The following is an 18828-nucleotide window of genomic DNA, read 5'->3' on the forward strand; positions in this document are numbered from 1 at the left end:
GGAAAATATGCCTTGTCTCTGCACTCCTGGTGGGCAAGCTCTGACACTCCACAGACATCCCTGTTCCTCCTCTTATAGAGAGCCATCTCTTTGGGGGCTTGCAACAGGACTTAGCTTAAAAGTGCTTCTCAATCTCCTTCATAAACTTTCTGGCCCTACTCCTTTATTAGCAGTTCCTGGTCATTTGAGCCCCTGCAATAAACTCCCAGTATGATGCTTTGTGCTCAGTGCAGGGTGGAGCTTCTCTAGTCCAAGGCTGATCAAAGTAGGCGGGCAGTGCAGAGCAGTCAGATGTACTTAGAGCTGGGATGTACACAAATAAAGGGGACGGGAAGGAGCAGCCACAGGTGTAGGTGGGAGCTGAGAACACGTGTATATGAGAGCCCAGCACGTAGGCAGAGTGTTCGTGTGACTGCCTAGAGGGCTGTGGACCACAGCAGTGAACGGGTGTGAGGGCAACTTTGCTTGAATCAGGCCTGGTGGTGCTTCAAGAGGACTTTGCTAAGGTGAGAGATTTTCAACCATTTCTTGGTATCTGGTGTGGATGCTCTTGTGCCCAGAACTGTAGTCACTGCTCATGCTTAGCAGCCTGAACTGGGAGATAACTTTTGTAAAACACTGCAAACATACAGATGCCAGCAAATTGCTACGATTCTTCCTGCAGACAGAAGCTGTTGGCCTGACTTAGAGGGTAGCTCCTGCTTCTACAGGCTGTCTTCTCAGTGCCCTTGCTTAGCTTTTCCCACTATTGACCGTCATGCCAGCTGCTCTCCTCTGGGCAGATGACTTCTAATTCTGCAGAAGATGACCAGGACAAATTGAAGAAGCATTTGAAAAACTATGAGCAACCATCAGTGCCATCAAAGAGGAGTGCCTGGGGCTTCCCTGGCACCAGATCCTCTTTGCTATACTGCTGCCACTACAGCAATGGGGAATGTGTACAGGTCTGGAGAACTCCCCCACACTGGCAGAGCACTTAACACCAGTCTGCACTGCATGAGATATTTTGGGCTATCTCACACCTACCCCAGGCATGTATAGATTCAACAAACCCTGGGGACGTGCCACTCAATACCACAAACTTTGTACTCTGGGAACAGGCTACCCAATGCTCAGAGTGTGTTTGATGGGTAGATTTCCCTTGGGCTGCTTGTTGCTTTCTGTAATGCTTGCTCTTTGCCAGGATCAAGATTTTCCAAGGTCCCTGTGTCTTTCTGGAAAAGCATAAAACTCTGGTGGTTTTTTTTTTTGTTTTTTTTTTTTTTTTTTTTTTTTTTGTTTTTTTGTTTGTTTGTTTGTTTGTTTGGTTTTTTTTTTTTTTTTTGAGACTCTAGCTGCTCAGGCAGGCAGATCCCAGCTATTTGTGTTCTCATACATTGGCTGTGGGAGACTAACACAGCAACACTGGATTGTCGTTTTTTTCAGTAGTTCCTGTACTTCATCCTCTGTACCTTGAGATTCTTCCTATTCTTTCTGCTCTCAGCCAAATCCTGGCTCATCTCTCTGCCAGCACACAGTAGCAGTGTGCCTTTTTTTTGTTCTGCAGTTGAGATTGTCTCAATCATTCTGGGCTGATCCTTACTCAGCAGCTCTATGAGAGCTTCATATTTTCACTTTTGCAATATGAAATTAACTGAATCCCTGGTGACTCTGGATGTTTGCTGTGGGGAAAATGTTTAGACCTTAGTTTAGAAATATCCCAGCTGCCATGATTGAGAGATGCAGCGGTGAAGAATAAGGTTATGTAACTAGTATTTCTAGGTATGGTATTTCATACCATATTAGGGAAGGTACGATACAACCTCTACTGTTCTTTGCTGCTACTCTATTCCACTTCACCAGGCACACAAGTCATTTCAGTCCTGCCCTCTGTGGAACAGACTTCTCAGGGCAACAATCATCACTATTTCTTGTATAAGAGTGAAGAAGCTGTTGAGGCTGTGGCCTCACACGAGGTCATTTCTACCAAGAACAGTCACAGAAATGGCCTGCATACTCTGTCAAATGTCTAAAACATGCAGCTATCCCACTCTGATTTGATTCAAGATAAAAATATTCCCTACCAAATCCATTCTCAGACTATTTGCATGCAAATTCCCATAGAAATAATTATTTCTGTGGTTTTAAATCTGCCTGGGCATTTTCATGCCGGTGTTCATGTTTGCTCAACAGAATTTTCTTGATTAATAACTTCTGGCTGTAGTCCAGGAACTCTGTGAGGAGTTAGAGTAACAATATTAATCGCGCCAGATGGAAGAGATATTGTCAAAGTTAATTTGGAAGCCGGGACTTTTGGTAAACACTACTGTATTCCTTGCATTGTATTTGCAAGGAGGAAGCTGATAAGTGACTGATTTTTACAACACTCTTTGTTTGCAGCTTTTCCTGGGTTGGTCCAAATAGCGACCTGATTCAGCTTATCGTCAGACCTGAACACTACAGGCCGTTTGTGTAACCAAAAAAATCAGTGGGCTTCTTGTCCAGGAGACCAGAAGCTTGTGGTCCCTTACTAAATGCACAGCCCTATCCTTGCAAGACATTATTAAAGGAAAATTCATATTGTGGTAGCACTTACAGGCTTACCCATTGGGCTGGTTATTGTCCTGGCTCTGAAAAATTATAATTGCTGCCTTATAAACCTAAGCTCAAAACAATGCACAACAGATACCTTAGATAAACAAGTCAATTTAGCATATATGTTGGAGGGACAGATGAGTTCCTAGCTGGTTAGCAGCAGTGACTGTACCTGAAAATCTAAAACATCAGTACTAGAGGAACTGAAATAATAGGAGGAGGCACCCCCATGCAAATTTGGCCAGTGTGGCCAGTGCTGCGAGCACTCCTCTGTATTTGAGGCACAGTCAGGCACTGCTGGGGGAGGGAAGGAGAGAGCACAAGACAGGAGCAGTTGGCAGAGCATGCTTTAATGTACTTTTTAAAACAGAGGTTTAGTGTGAGAAACAAGGAGGCAGCTTTGGGCAGAACTTTGAGTTCAATTAGCACAATCTATTGTACCTCTTCTCATACAAGACCTATGGAATGAGTGGGGTAGGGAAGAAGGGTAGCAGGAGACAGTCTTTAAAAAGGAGTTAGGCTAAGAAGAGGGCTAGTAGGCAGGCAAGCATTAAGCCTGCCTACACTTGTAGGACTTTCTAGCAAAATTGCTTATGATGCTTTAACTGTAGAGGAGATATTGTTGTGCTTGGATTTATCACAGTGCCAAATTACTTCCTTTGGTATGTCAGTTTTTGCCTGTGGTGATAATAAATGTTTCCTGAAATTTCAAAAAGAATATAATTAAAAAACCCTGAAACCTATATTGTATGTTTACAGCATTTTGGCATTAAAATAATTGTAAATGGTGGTCAGAGCAAGTGTTTAAAAGTAACAATGTGGAACTGTTGAATTCTCCACAAAAAAGTGGTTTTTTACATCTTTTCTTCATAAAAATTGCCCAGATCATGTCTGCAAGGCTTGTGTACATGAAGTACACATTTGTGTGTATGGACTTATTTCAATGCACTCAACTAGCTCTTAAACTTTGATAAAAATGCAGACAAGCTTTTCAATATCTTCTAGGACAGCATCAGACAACACTTACTGACAACATTAGACAAACTTACTGACGAATTGTGTTTTTGTTACAGAAAACCTCCAGCCCTGCAGAACTTATGTCCTCTTCAAAGACGGCTTGTGCAGTGGTTGTCACAATGTCATTGGTATTGTGACAGCTTTCTAAAACCCTGTGCCTACAGAGAAATTCACAGGAGCCTGATGCACCACATCCTGCCTTCTTTGTGATCCTGTGATGCTGAACTTCCTCTGTCTCTGCAGGTCCTTTGCAACCATGGTGAAGTCTAAAAGAGTGCATGTGCTCCTGATCCTGGTAGTTCTATCCTTCCTCCTGATCCACTTCCTGCCCTGCAGCAACAATGCCCCCATGGAAGAAAAACCTTCTCCAGTCCACATCCTCATTCTCTCCACCTGGCGATCAGGATCTTCCTTCACTGGACAAATCTTCAGCCAGCACCCCAGCGTTTTCTACCTGATGGAGCCCGCATGGCATGTCTGGGTTAAGATGTCCCAGAACAGTGCCAAAGTCTTACACATGGCAGTGCGGGACTTAGTTAGGTCGGTCTTTCTGTGTGACATGTCTGTATTTGATGCTTACATGTCTAGCCAGAAGAAAAAGTCCGATTTATTTCAATGGGAGACAAGCCGAGCCTTGTGCTCCCCACCTGCCTGCGACTTGTTCAGTCGCACTGACATAATCACTGCAGGCAATTGCAAAAGGATCTGTAGCAAGTACCCATTCAGCAAGGTGGAGGAAGCTTGTAAAACCTACAGCCATGTTGCCATCAAGGAGGTTCGATTCTTTGACCTGAAAGTCCTTTACCCCCTTCTCACTGATCCATCCCTGAACATCAAAATTATTCACTTGGTCCGTGATCCCCGGGCTGTGTTCAGGTCCCGCGAGAAGACAGCGGCAGACCTGAAACGTGACAGTAACATTATTGTGGGGTCTCAGAGGACAAAGGGTGAAATGGGGCCCTACAACACAATGCAAGTAATTTGCAGAAGTCATGTTGAGATTTATAAGGCAGGAATTCAGGCCACTCCCAGCTTCCTGAAAGACAGATACTTGCTGGTTCGCTATGAAGACATTGTCAGAGACCCTCTGGCAAGGGCTGCTCAGATGTACAGGTTTGCAGAACTACATTTCACACCAGAACTTCAGAAGTGGGTGCACAACATCACTCATGGGAAGGGTCTCGGAGCACAGGCCTTTGTAATTGGGTCCAGAGATGCACAGAGAGTATCTCAGGCCTGGAGGGAGACACTTCCCTTCCAGAAAATAGAAAAAGTGCAAAAAGTGTGCAAGGATGCAATGGACTTGCTGGGCTATCGGCTCGTTCAGTCTGAAGAAGAGCAAAAAAATATGTCACTGGATCTTTTGTTTGCCCAGAACTCCTCTGAGTATCAAACTCTGAAGGCAGAACAGCTGGTGTCTGTACCTACTCTCTGAAGACTGCCGAGGGCAGAACTGTCCACTAGAACAAAAGAGGACAGAGGTGCAGGCATAGAAGCGTAAGAGCATGTGCATGGATATGCATGGTTGCAAGGACAGGTAACATAGGAATCCTGACTGCATTCACAAGAGCTCTCAGCAGCACAGGGTCACACTCTCTAAGGCCCCCTGGAGACTCAGCCACAATGGAGGCTGAAGTAATGCAAGTTTGTTCTCCAAATAAGGTATGTTTAGATTGGAGCATACAAACTAGTAAAGCAGTGGGACCAGATAGCAGAACTCGACCCCCCCACATGGAAGCAATTGCACTGCAAAGGAAGAGGAAATATAAAAGGAAGCTGAATAGAGAGAACATTATTTGTCATGCTGCTACACGGGACATGTAATGCCAGAAGAGATGCAAAGATGACCAACATTTGGTTTCTGGAAAGATGCTTTTTTTTTGAACGGTTTTCAAGCCCAGTTTTCCTTTTGCTTCATTCCTTTGCCTGGGTATCCAGCCTTGCTGGCAGTGTTGGGGAAATGTTTGTGTTCATTTACTGTATAATGGGAAAATGGAATAAACCTGCTATTGTTGAAAATAAAAACTCTTGGATTTGCATGTGGGGATCCATTTCTGGGATTATATGAATCCATTTATTTTTTTAGTTGAAATAATTCTGTCTTTTAGCTTTCAGACCTGAGAATAGTTGTACCCCGTGAGTTCTCACAGTCCATATGTGTGACAGTGGAATTCATGGTAAGGTTGAGATCCTAAAGACAAGGTAAGGACACAGTTTCCATTGGTATAAATACTGGACTGGGAAGATAGGTTCATGGGAGTGGACCGAAGAAGCCCATGGCACAATTGGAGATGCCATTCTCCCACCTCCAATGGGAATATGTAGCTCAAACCAGAACAACAGAATTATTTTTACCAGGTTTTAACAAGGAGAAAAATTTGTTACCAGACTTGGGGAGGACTGAAATGCCTACAAATACCTCTTCCTAAACATCTCTTTCACATGTAAATTGTGGATCCCCTTTAACACACATCTACAGATCACTTGCTACCTTGGCAATATGGATTTCTATATTCCTACAACTAAACTTCTAATCCCTGCAAAGGGTGGGATGTTGTATTATGGAAATAATAGTGTTATTACGGGGGATCTTGTTGTTGAATGACAAAATCCATGGCGAGCAGGCAGCACTGGCATCATGGTACTAAGTCCACTGAAAGCAAGGCATCTTCCTTTACACAGTGTTTGTGCAAACTTAGGGCAGGTAGGCTGACATAGAGAAGTGGGACTTGTACTGTGCCAGAGAACCACATAGCCAGTTTTTCTTCAAAGTCCCTTTAAAATAGACCTTAACATATCCAGCTAATAGCATGGGGGCTCAGAAGCCTCTTCTTATTGACGTTATAGTAAAGAGCTTCCTACTTTAAGTGCCAAGAAGCCTGATTTTGAGCAAATATAGTCTTTTCAATACATTACTAATTATATCTCTACGTCAGCTTGAGTGACTTAAGTTCTATTATAAATACTTGTTTTCAGTGGACTCAATCAATGCTGTCTATCAAATGTTTACCTGAACAAAAGCCCTGATAGTGTTTCCAGTCAGTCAGTAAACAAATGACATAAAAGTAATATATAATGCATTTTCTTAGTGTACTGTTTTGAAAATTACTTTAGCTTCTGCTTCCTGGAATGGGAAGCTTTTTGCTGCAGGGGGTGACAGATCTCCTGTTGATGAACCTGGTCATCAGCAGTACTTGGATTTCAAATCCAGCTGGTAAAGTTTCTAATTTAAAATTCTTACTATTCTGTTTGCTGTGATGTCTTGCGCTCCTTTGTTAAGTGCTTGTCTGGCCTTCCACACAAGTCTCAAATAACCAGCCTGAACGGCATGAATGTGCCAAATAATTAGTGTTTTTTCAGCAGGAATGACCTGTCCAGTGAAACACTGCATAGTGCAGCTTCAGCATTTATTTGGTTACATTGGTTAACTCCCCTAATAATCAGTTGGTGTTTCAGATGTTTCCGTGGTTTCCTGAAATAGCAGTCTCATTATATCAAACTGTTACTTACTTTCAAGATAATCTGAATTTGGCTTAAAATCTGCAACTTCCCAATCCACCTTAATTTGTGTGCCACAGTGCAATAAGCAAAAAACCCAAAATATAAATCTTTAGGAAAAAAAAAATTTGGTTTTACCAGCCCATTTAGTTTCACCAAAAGAATGAAATCCAGTTTTATAGGAGTCACTTCAAATAATATTATGTGACCAGAGCACAACGTGCTAAAATTACCGAGTTTTTCAGATTGTGACTGTATACTAGCAACTATCACAACTTAGGTGATACCTTAACTCTGGGCACTCTTAGTTAACTTGTCTCTCCTACTTCTATTATTGCACATGGCTCTGGAAGCCGGTGTACTTTTTCCAACTAGAATATATGGTCTGGTACATGCGTTACTTTGCCTGGATTAAGGAAGCTGCAACACTTCAACCTGTAGAGATAAAAATGGGCCTTTTATTAAAAAAAGTTACTTTAAAGCATTGAAACTTCATAATGTTGATCAAATTTTCCATCACATTTCTGAAATGACTATAAAGTTCCTGCCACAGTCCTAGATCAGTTGTCCTCCTCTTGCTAACTCTTCCTAAATGCTATCCGCTTTGCTACATTTTCAGCTCCAAATTTGACTATCAATTTATTTCTGACATGTTCATCATCCTTTTGCAATTCTAAATCATCCTCTCTGCTCCATACAGGGTACCCATCCAAGCGCTGCCCCATCTGCAGAAAGTCTGAAGTAGCCTCCACTTCACCACTGTTTTTCAGAAAGGCCTGTGTAACAGTGAACAGGTCCACACTGAACTTCTCCATGAACTGCTGCATAGTTTTTACTACTTCTCCCACCACACTGGAAGAACAAGTGCTTGTTGGTCTTTCTTCCCTTTGTAACTGAGTGTCAGGGAAAGCAGAGTCCTCCAGTCCAGATTTCAAATCAGATGCTGTTTCTCCTGGGGAATTTCCTCCTTCATCTTGTGTAGAAAGTTCTTCTGAAACATCTGAAGTGTCACTTTCTGACTGAGAGTAAAAGAAGTGGAGTCACCAATTAGACATGGTATTTTCTGACCAGCTTTTTTTACTACTGCTACCAACTACCTTCCACTGTGACTCTACAGTATATAAAACCCTCAGAAATTACTAGGCATGGTAAAATTCAATTACTGAAGTTAAGCTGTATGTGTTAATGAAGATACACTTGATCATAGAAAGGCATGAAATGCAAGGGAGACTTTGAACAAACTAAGCGTAAAAAGCAAAAGTGATGATGCAGCGGCAGGAACGTTTTGTGCCTGAGATGAAAGGATGACTTCTATTTGCCAATGCAGGTTTTAACGTGACAACCCCATCACATAAACCTCCTCACGTTAACTTGGGCAGGGAACAAAGTTAAGAAAATCTGTGGCAGCAAGGCCCCGTGCATTACAAGCTACGTAGCTGACAGCTCACAAGAAGCTCCCCTGTAGCCGCAGAAGGGATGTCACGATGCAAAGGCATTTCACTTGTTAACGATGCGTAGGGATGCTGCCGCCTGTGACACCGGGGAGGGTCGGCCCCGAGCCGCTCGCGGCACCGCTGCTGCCCGGGCTGGCCCCACTCACCTCCGCGCTTTCGAACTCCAGGTTATTGGCCGCGAAGAGACCCGAGACCTGCGAGGTCTCCTCCGCTTGCAGAGGCTCTGCGGAAACACGCGGGCACCGTCAGCGGGGCCTCAGCGGGGCCCGGGCCCGCGCTCGGCCCCGCCATCCCCGCCCTGCCCGCCGTGTGCCCCCCGCTCACCCCCGAGCAGCGGCCGCAGGTGCCGCAGGAAGCGGTCGCGCATGGCCTGCCAGCTGTGCCGGGTCAGCCCGCTCCGCTCCAGCTCCATCCACAGCGCCCGCCCGCCCGCCCGCGCCGCGCCCCCGTCGCGCACCGCCCGCAGCAGCGCCGCGTCCTCCGCCTCCGTGAAGGCCAGGCGGCCGCGCGGGGCGGTGGCGACGGCGGGGGGCGGCGCAGCGGGCAGCACGAAGGGCTCCAGCGGCAGCCGCTCGTTGCGCTCCACGCACTCCGTCACGTACTCGGTGGAGACGGCCCCGCCGGGAGCCGCCTCGCCGGGCTCCGCCAGGAGCACGGCCCCGGGCTCCTGCACGCGGCACAGCCGCCCGCCGCCCGCCAGCACCAGCGGCGCCAGGCGCAGCTTGGCCGCCCCGGGCCGCACGTAGAACCGCATCGGGCGCCCGTCGTCCCACAGGAACAGCGACCGGGACCGCGCCGCCTCCGCCGCGGCGCCCGCCATCGCCTCCCCGCGCCCGCCCGCCATCACTGCCTCGGACCCGCCCATCGCCAACACTCCCCGCGCCCGCCCATCGCCATCACCGCCCCCAGCCCGCCCCCCATCACCGCCCCGCGCCCGCCCATCGCCATCACCGCCCCCAGCCCGCCCCCCATCACCGCCCCGTGTCCGCCCATTGCCATTATCCCGCGCGCAGGGGCGGGAGGCCGGGAAGGCGGTGCTGGCAGCGGGAGATGGCGGCGGCGGCGGCGGCAGAGCGCGCGTGCGAGGCGGCGGAGACCGAGTCGCACCTCAGCAAAAAGTGAGGGTGGGCGGGCAGGCGGGGCCGGGCCGGGGAGGTGAAGTTGAAGGTGAAGGTGAAAGTGAGGCGAGGCGAGTGTCCGGCTGACTCAGTGCGTGTCTCCGCCAAGGCACCCGGCGGAGCCCCATGCTGAGCCCCGTCGCCGCGCGGCTCCGCGGCTGGGCCTGGAGGGCCGCGCCCGCGCTCCGATGGCGGCAGGCGCTTCATGACCGGAGCAGGTCGGTGCTTTGCGTCTGGCTCGGACCAGTTCTGTCCTCACGGAGTCCCGGACGGCGGGGTCGGGAGCGCGGCAGGAACCTGAGTGCCCTGGGGAAACGGGCCGGACCGCGAAGGCGGCTTCGGGAACCTTCCGTTCGCCTGACCTCTTGCAGTGGGGACCTTGCCTTGTTTCACTTTCACGCTGCGTGGGGCTGCCAGGCTCATTGTAGTAAAATGGATGTGGAATGCCCCTGGACGCTTAGGCGTTGTCTCCGCTGTTTAATTTTGCTTTCACTTTCCCTGAGTATTTGTATCGTAGGATATGAACTAAAAGAGTTCAAAGAATAAAATGTTCAAAGATGCTTAAGCATTATCTTGACTTTTGGGCAGATTAAGAGAAGTGACAGGGTTATTTGGCAGGATCCTGCCAAAATCTTACTGTATAATTGTTTCCCTGTAGAAGTATCAGGGTACCTGCTACATCTGGTTTCTCTTTTGCAGTGAGCTGAAGAGACGTTTAAAGGCTGAGAGAAAAATAGCTGAAAAAGAGGCAAAGCAGAAAGAGCAAAGTGAAAAGGATTCAAATAAGCCTTCCTTGACGTCTGAGAATAATGCTGGAGCTGATGAGGAAAGCTTGGATCCAAATGTGAGCATCTAGTCTCATGGTTATTGCTGTTCTGTGAATAAATCTTATTGACTTAAATTTTATTTTTTTCTTCGTGATTAACAAAATGGCTTTTCTTGTGTAAGGGCAGCTGCATTTTGATTTGCACCCTGTAATATATTTTCAGATTCTAATAAAATCGTTTGGTTTTGTTTGTTTCTGGTGACAGCAATACTTCAAGATTCGTACCCATGCAATCCAGCAGCTGAAGGGCACCAGTGAAGATCCCTATCCCCACAAGTTCCATGTAGACTTATCTCTCTCCGATTTTATAGACAAGTACAGTCACCTGCAGCCAGGAGATCATCTGAAAGACATTACAGTGAGAGTGGCAGGTAAGGGCTTATGTGGGATACAGAAATATGTAAAGTCTTAGCTGCTTTTATTGATGGGTTGGTCTCTTTGAATTTTGCTGATCCTCGATCGTGAAGTCTGTAGCAATGTTAAACAATTTGGGACATGTGTCTTCAGACTGAGTGGACCTGTGCAGCATCCCTTACAACTAGAAGATCAGATTGTAATGTGGGCTCCAGGACCTAAAGTGCATATGGTATTAACTTTGAGACTTAACTGCTTCTCTTTCACAGTCAGCAACAGTTTTGCTCCGCCTAGGCTTTCAGGATCATGCCTGAAGCTCTCATGGCATGGGATTAGACTCAGCAGCAGTACTCCCGCTCTGCTCAGTGCAGAGATGGTGATTCTTTGTCTAAATGATAATTCTGTGGCTCTTGTCCCTGTTTCCTTTCTGCTGGGGACTCTTTTCCTGATGTTCTGCATGCTTTGATATTTAGGTCGAATCCATGCGAAGCGTGCCTCTGGAGGGAAACTGATTTTCTATGATCTTCGTGGTGAAGGAGTCAAGCTGCAGATCATGGCAAATTCCAGGTAAGGAGAGGTATTCCCAGTAGTATTCTATACAGCACTGTATTTTGGGGCCTAGAGATCTGTATTTGAGTATTCTATTTCGTCTATGGGTTGGCTTAGGCAGCCAGATAACATTATGCTTAGGATGTTGTGTTTGTCTTCCCTGTTGAGTAAATTTATTTTTTTTTTTTTAAGGATTTGGTCTTGGGAGAGACTTGAGGACAGTTTGGAAGATTGAATTTTAAACAAACCTGCTTACATTTGTTTTGTAATTACAGCTTCTACAAATCCGAGGAAGAGTATTTCCTTGTTAACAACAAGCTACGTCGTGGGGACATTATTGGTGTAGAGGGGAATCCTGGGAAAACAAAGAAAGGGGAACTGAGTATTATTCCTTATGAAATCACTCTGTTGTCTCCATGCCTGCACATGTTGCCTCATCTTCATTTTGGCCTCAAAGATAAGGTACTTGTCATACCTGCCAGTCTTGGAGGCAATTTGACAGATCGTAGAAGGGTTTGGGTTGGAAGGGACCTTAAAGATCATTTAATTCCAACACTCCTGCCATGGGCAGGAATGCCACAGATAGGACTGAATGGATGACCTTTGGTACCTGTTGATGTTGTCGGTCAGCAAAGGAACGTTAGTTTTGGTTTGTTATTTTTTCCATCACATTTTATCTAGCTTGTTCTAAGGGTATGTGTTCTTTTCAGGAAACTAGGTATCGTCAGCGATATTTGGATTTAATTCTTAATGATTATGTGAGGCAGAAATTTATAACCCGTGCAAAGATCATCACTTATCTTCGGCATTTTCTAGATGAGTTGGGCTTCCTTGAGGTAAGGCTTCAGTGTTTATTTCTTTCCTGATACTGGAAGTGTTTAGAGCTTCTCAGCTTCAAGGGTGCTTTATATTCAGGCTCGTATGCAAAGTACTTACAGAGGTAATATAATTACCTTAGCATGATGTGTTTTATCAGTTTAATGTAATGGGAGCCATTCCTTTCTTCTCTTTTTAAAGTTAAGACTATTCATCAGTTGGCGAGGTTATGACTTGGGAAAATTTTATCAATGTAGTACTCCAAACTACTGCTATTTTTTCCTTATTCCAGTACATTAAGTGGAAACAACATCTTTGAAGTGGTGTTTTGCTGCTGGAGATAAAAACAGGGATTACTTCCTTGGATAAAATTGGATTGCCCTGACCCATGTGCAGGAGCTTTCACTTGGCTTTGTTGAACTTCATTTTCTGCAGTGTAGAGAGAGGATTTTGTGGTAATGTCATGGTGCTGTTCCTGGCTTTGGTAACAGCAGGTTCATGTTTGTAGTAAATACAAATGGCTCTTGATAGCAACAGATCAATTATATAATTTGTTTTTACTGACCACATGAAAGAAATGCACTTCAGAATTGTTTTACTATATTTTTTATATATTTCATATAGTGAAATGTCAATAAGTGAAATACAAAGATTTTTCATCAAAACTAGGTGCGGTTTGCTTGATCTGTGCAGTTCTGTTTTGGAAACAGATTTGATGAAAACAGGACAATTTTTGTTGTTATTTTACAGATTGAAACTCCTATGATGAATATAATTCCAGGTGGAGCTGTGGCAAGACCATTTATCACATACCACAATGAATTGGATATGAATTTGTATATGAGAATTGCTCCAGAGCTTTACCATAAGGTAGAATGCAAGCCTCTCATGGCTAAGCCTGTATTCTTCAAACTGTTTTAAAAAAGGAAATGTAGTGCAAATGAGAGTTATTCTTGAAGAAAGATGGACTTGTCTCATTGTGCTGCAGTTGTGTGTGTTCGAACTCTCTTTAAGGTCTTTTGAAAAAGTCAGTGTGTTTACTACAATTCCATTTTGTTTAGATGTTGGTGGTTGGAGGTCTGGACAGAGTATATGAAATTGGGCGTCAGTTCCGGAATGAAGGAATCGATTTGACTCACAATCCTGAGTTCACAACTTGTGAATTCTACATGGCTTACGCAGACTACCACGACTTGATGGACATTACAGAGAAGTTGCTTTCAGGTGATGTATGCAGTATTAATAACAAGAGAGGAAGAATCTCTTGAAGAATTGCTTATTATGTGGCATAATCTTCTTCTAAACTCGAGGTTCCTTTTGTAGGGATGGTGAAACATATTACTGGGAGTTACAAGATCACTTATCATCCAGACGGTCCAGATGGACAGGCGTACGAGATAGATTTTACTCCTCCCTTCCGGCGAATCAGCATGGTGTACGATCTGGAAAAGGCCCTGGGAGTGAAATTTCCACCGACTGAGTGTTTTGAAACTGAAGGTTAGATGCTGAATGTGAATGTCCTATAATTCTTCCTTAACAGAAAGTGGGCAAAAGGTAGCAAGTTCTCAGCCTGCAGTTTGTCAGCTGCATTTTTGAGGTAGTGCTAACGCATGGGATTACTTCTCTGTGATTTTGTCAGTTTACCCAAGAGTCCAGAAAGAAGCCTTAATACCTTGCTGTCTTTGACAGGATCTGACTCTTTTTGGCTCTTCCTTTGTTGGGTATATGTGAAAGGATGTACTCAAGAAGTGTGATGTGGGGAGTTCCTGATCTGTTGAAGAGATACAACTTTTTACTTCTTATTTCTTCTGTCTTTTGTGCAGTTGAGTTTCTGCGCCTGCAATCATAGCTTAGGTGTATGATTATTAGGGACTTTCTTCAAAATGTACTTATGTGCTATTTTATTCCTGGAATCAATAGACATAAGAAAACAAATTCATACACTTCTTAGTGGTTTTTTTTTTTTCTTCCAATAATAATGTCCAGCAGTCATGTGGTGGTATCAAATTTCTGAAGTATAACATAACTTATATTTTACTGTAAATTATTAAAGTGAGACACTATTTTTGTGGATTGACATTTAAGCCCGTGGTTTTCCATGATGTCTACCATTAAGATCTTCTAAATCACTCTAAAACATGTTGAAGGATCTAGTAAGAACAAAAAATGATTGCTTGGGTGGCTTTTCTAATTTTTTGTTTATAATTTCAGAAACTCGCAAGTTCTTTGATAATCTTTGTGCAGAGAGAGACATTGAATGTCCACCTCCCAGGACAACAGCCAGGCTTCTTGACAAAGTAAGTAAGGGTGCTGTTTTTATAATCCTAATGTCTTTGAGGGTTTATCTGTATCAACAGAAGCCTCTTCAGAGAAGTTTAACTGGGAAACTGTGCTGAAGTGCATATCAGCTATTGCTGTATTAGAGTGAGAAAACTTGCTGTGTCAAAATCTTCTTTTGTGTTGTCTACACTAAAATGTAGTTTACTTATGTCTGCTTAATTTGAGTGCTAGAGAATTTTAGTTTGTTAGCTGGTGTCTTGTGGTTAAAGCAGATCTGCTTTATCTCATGTCAATTTTGTCTGAGAGATGTGTGTATCTGTAGGTACCTTACCAAACAGGTAGGCTTAGCATGTAGTTCCGTCAGCTGTACCCAAACACTGTCTGATAGCTGTTCTTCTGGTGCTTTTCTTTTTGGCCTTGCTGTAACATGCAAAGTGAATTATTATACAGTTTTTGCTATGTCATTTTTCTTACCTGACTAGGACACACACTCTCTGTTAATGAAGACATTACCATGATCAGAAATTATTACTTGGGAAACTCTTAGAATTTATGGTACCACCTTCAGTAGCAAAGGGAAGAAATCAGGATGCTTTGTGAAGGCAGTGCTCGGAAAGTGATATTGTTTTTGTACTCTATGTAATTCTGTTTTTGTACTCTATGTAATTTTGTTTTTGTACTCTATGTAATTGTTTCACTTTTGTTTTCCCAGTTAGTTGGTGAATTCCTGGAAGTCACATGTATCAACCCTACATTCATCTGTGATCACCCACAGGTCATGAGTCCTCTTGCCAAATGGTAAGAGTATGAGTCACAGTCAGTATGTAATTCTTTTAAATGCTCTACTCCTATTTTATAAAAAAGAAAAAAAAGGAAGTCACATATGTGAAAACAGAGATTTTGATGTTGTGTGCTAATTTGTGAATTCTGACAGAAATTAAGGTTGGTTCCTGAGCTGTGAAACCCATCATCCAGGGAAAAAGCATGTCGAAGTTTTGACAGCTGTTAGTGCCAAGTGTGCACAGTCCCCCATAGTAATGCATGTGCTCTTTGCTTCAATAAATATGTTAATTTTAAGGTTTGGCCATTTTGCCTTCTTCACACAGGCATCGCTCCCATCCAGGACTGACTGAACGCTTCGAACTCTTTGTGATGAAGAAGGAAGTGTGCAATGCGTACACAGAGCTCAACGATCCCGTCCGACAACGGCAGCTCTTCGAGGATCAGGCCAAGGTATGATGTCTTGCTGATGGTGAATCAATGATACAGATGTGTAAGCAAAGAGTATTTCCTATGGCTCCTCCAAATCAGTCACTGGTACCTACTGCTGAAAAGAGTTACTACTTTGAGGCGAGTGTTGCTCACTCAAGTGAAAGCCTGTCATTAAAATTCAATTCCTCTTAAAGGAACCTTGCTATCTAAAGTAAGGAACCTTACTCTCTAAGGTAAACAAGTCCAAACACTGCTGTTGATTAGTTTTTTTTAGTGCAACTTTGTTTTGGAATATTTTCCCTTTTATTCTACCTAAAGTACTAATCTGGAAAAACACAAATGTGCAAAGTGTTTTCTGTGTCTTGCCTAGGTTGAAAGTTTTTTTCCCCAACTAAGTATTTACATAGTCATACAACATTATACTTTAAGCTCTTAAGTAAATTTTCATGTCCAGTAAGAGTTTGAATGCTGTGTAAGAAATAGCTTAATGTCCTAAACTGAGTTATTAATATTTTAAGTCGACTCACAGAACAGAGCTGCAGATTGGAAATTATTAGCTTGCAAATTTATGTTGCTAGGTTTCTCTAAATAATAGGTCTCTTAAAGGAGTGACTGAAACTCATTTTATTATTACTTAGGTATACACAGCCATGAATGCATGCTTGTCCCCAAATGATTGAGGTCAGATGTGGTTTGCAGAAACAAAGCTGTCCTTTATACTGTCTCTAATTGCTTCACAGTGCCTGAGAGGATTAAACAATTGTCAAAGTCAGTAAAATAGACTTATGTTAACTAACTTGATAGTAAATTTCAAAATGTTCAGTCAGAATGACTAATACTACAGATGCCTGTTATGTTTCATCTGTTGTATATACATTTACTGTAGCTGTCTCATGATTATAGTCAGACTTTGCAGATATAGGATTATATGTATTGAATGAAAATTTGCCTGAAAATTTAATGTTAAGGTGGAGACTGAGGTGAAGAATGACAGTTTGCATTTTAAGATTTCAGGCAGAAAAGTTTGCTTTAAGTCTTTCGCAAAGTCTTCCTTGAAACTGGGCAAAAATGTTTGCTGTTGTTTTGACATGTTTGGCATTGTCTAAATTTGAGATGGCTAGTCTGCTTTTTTATTATTGTGACTTTTGTCACTTGGAGGCTGTCAGGGCATTAGTTACTATCTCAGTGTAGGGTTTTTTAATTTTTCTAAGTGAGAGGAAAAAGGCAGTCCCTAAATTTTGTTTCATGGAGCAGCTACTGCTGATTCAAACAGTTATGCTTCTTAGTTGTTTCTGCAAACATTAAAGGAGGGGTTGCAAGCAATAAAGAACCTGAGAAGCTTTTAAAAGCAATTCATTCCGCTGTCATGTGCTGCTGTATGGCTTTGAAGATGGCTTTTACTGAAGAGCCTGGGCCTTTGCCAAGAGAGGAAACTGACAGGTCAGAAAGGAACTGAGCCTGGAGCTGTTTTGGGAGCACCTGTACAAGTGGCCCCCACAGTTGTCCAGGTGCTGCGGTTCCTTCATTTGTTACTCACTTCCACAGCTGTACAGGGTTTAGATTTCATCAGCTCCATGGCTGCTACAAATACTAGTATTCCTCTTTTTTGGTAGCAAAGTGGTGCTATCTAGCTCTGTACAATCCACCTTTTACTATTAACTTCCTCGTTTAGGCAAAAGCTGCAGGTGATGATGAAGCCATGTTTATTGATGAAAACTTCTGCACTGCCCTGGAGTACGGCCTTCCTCCTACAGCCGGCTGGGGCATGGGAATTGATCGCTTGACCATGTTCCTTACAGACTCCAATAACATCAAGGTAAGCATTGGCAGTGGCAGTGCCTAACTGCAGGCTTTTCAGGGAGCAGGGAATGGCATTCTGCAAAGCTGGCCATCTCCTCAACAGTGACACAACAGTGCAGCCGTGTGTCAGAGGCCTGGAGATGCACAGTTCCCCTAGGAAAAGCTCCTTCACTGTGCCTGCTCAGCTCTGGGGAGGCTGAGCTGGGCTGGGGCTGTTCTCACGAGACCTGTGCGTGGTGCTGACACTGTCACTGTCCACAGGAGGTGCTGCTCTTCCCCGCCATGAAGCCAGAGGACAACAAGAAGGAGGCACAGCCTGAGCCCCCTGCCGAGGGCACCTCCGTGTGAGGCTCCAGACCGTCACAGGCCCCTCTGTGTGAGCGCGGGGTGGCGCGAACATAAATAAAGGCAACGCTCTTTGCACCCTGAAAAAGGTTGTTAATCCTGTTATATGCTTTTGCTTAATTTACCTGAGAAACTTACCTGATATTAATGTTGTTGGAATCTTTCCTTGTCTGAGAAATTTGCCGGAGAATCCTATAACTTTTAAGGTAAGACACGTAGTTTGAAGATGTTTTTGTATTGCTTAAAAGCAGTAACCGATCAGAAACCAGCCTCCAAGGCTGTGAGACTACCCAACCAAAAACAAAGAACAGAAGAACCAGTTTCATGAGTTGGAAACGAGACAACTGAAAGGGAACTGTTAAACACTATCTGCTAAATCTTTTATATTCCAAATTAAGCTTGAATTTATTAGTATAAGTTTTTTAAAGATTTTAATTTTTCTACTAACACTTTAATAGAAAACATTTAATAAAGAACTAACATAGAATTATGTTAGGCTAAAGTATATGTACAAGAACCTTTGATTTTGCTTAACTTGCTGAGAATTTTCTAACTTTTAGATAATAGGAACTGGGAAAGGAACATAACTTTTGCAAATAGATAGCATATATCTGCGAACTGACAAGTAACCAGTCAACTTCCAGCGTTGAAGTCATTTGAAAGGCTGTGAAACAAGTCATTTGAAGCGAAGAGATACAAGCAGTACAACAGAATTATTTATGGACTAAAAAGATGTGTTTCTAAGAGACTGTAAATGTAATTAGATAAAAGGACGCTAGATGGGAGCAGAGACCGTGAAATAATTACAGCGATAAATATAGCGTGGGCGTGGACTAGGCGGGATTTAACATGAACGTGTAATGACTTGTGAAAAGAGGTTTTTGCTTTTGTGATGTTGTCGGAGCACTTAAGGGCGCGTTTATCCCCGGTGCGCCCCAGTACTGTCAATAAAGGACGCCTGCTCAACACTGACAAAATTCCGGCC

At 43.7% G+C, this 18828-nt stretch overlaps 3 protein-coding genes across 4 annotated transcripts; 2 read left to right on the forward strand and 1 right to left on the reverse strand.

Moving 5' to 3' along the window:
• Nucleotides 1-487: 487 nt before the first annotated feature.
• On the forward strand, nucleotides 488-5204 carry CHST4 (carbohydrate sulfotransferase 4). The gene is made up of 2 exons (XM_027733227.2): nucleotides 488-506; nucleotides 3835-5204. The coding sequence occupies exon 2, from the start codon at nucleotides 3848-3850 to the stop codon at nucleotides 5024-5026; it is 1179 nt and encodes a 392-aa protein (XP_027589028.1). The 5' UTR covers nucleotides 488-506; nucleotides 3835-3847; the 3' UTR covers nucleotides 5027-5204.
• Nucleotides 5205-7527: 2323 nt separating this feature from the next.
• LOC113994196 (TERF2 interacting protein) lies at nucleotides 7528-9403 on the reverse strand. The gene is made up of 3 exons (XM_027732945.2): nucleotides 8868-9403; nucleotides 8690-8766; nucleotides 7528-8108 (listed from the first exon to the last, which is right to left on the reverse strand). The coding sequence occupies exons 1-3, from the start codon at nucleotides 9385-9387 to the stop codon at nucleotides 7668-7670; spliced, it is 1038 nt and encodes a 345-aa protein (XP_027588746.2). The 5' UTR covers nucleotides 9388-9403; the 3' UTR covers nucleotides 7528-7667.
• Nucleotides 9404-9480: 77 nt separating this feature from the next.
• KARS1 (lysyl-tRNA synthetase 1) lies at nucleotides 9481-18820 on the forward strand. Of its 2 annotated transcripts, none has more exons than XM_027732935.2 (14): nucleotides 9481-9661; nucleotides 10361-10505; nucleotides 10693-10858; nucleotides 11315-11408; nucleotides 11666-11852; nucleotides 12101-12226; nucleotides 12957-13076; nucleotides 13268-13430; nucleotides 13530-13703; nucleotides 14418-14503; nucleotides 15199-15284; nucleotides 15593-15719; nucleotides 17371-17514; nucleotides 17760-18820. In XM_027732935.2, the coding sequence occupies exons 1-14, from the start codon at nucleotides 9594-9596 to the stop codon at nucleotides 17844-17846; spliced, it is 1773 nt and encodes a 590-aa protein (XP_027588736.1). In that variant the 5' UTR covers nucleotides 9481-9593; the 3' UTR covers nucleotides 17847-18820. The 2 variants fall into 2 exon arrangements, with proteins under 2 accessions (XP_027588736.1, XP_027588729.1); XM_027732928.2 differs by lacking the exon at nucleotides 9481-9661 and adding an exon at nucleotides 9758-9879.
• The last annotated feature ends 8 nt before the right edge of the window (nucleotides 18821-18828 follow it).

The sequence above is a fragment of the Pipra filicauda genome, unplaced genomic scaffold (assembly GCF_003945595.2).
Source record: "Pipra filicauda isolate LSUMZ 115617 unplaced genomic scaffold, ASM394559v2 scaffold46_size3722508_pilon, whole genome shotgun sequence".
Lineage (NCBI taxonomy): Eukaryota > Metazoa > Chordata > Aves > Passeriformes > Pipridae > Pipra > Pipra filicauda.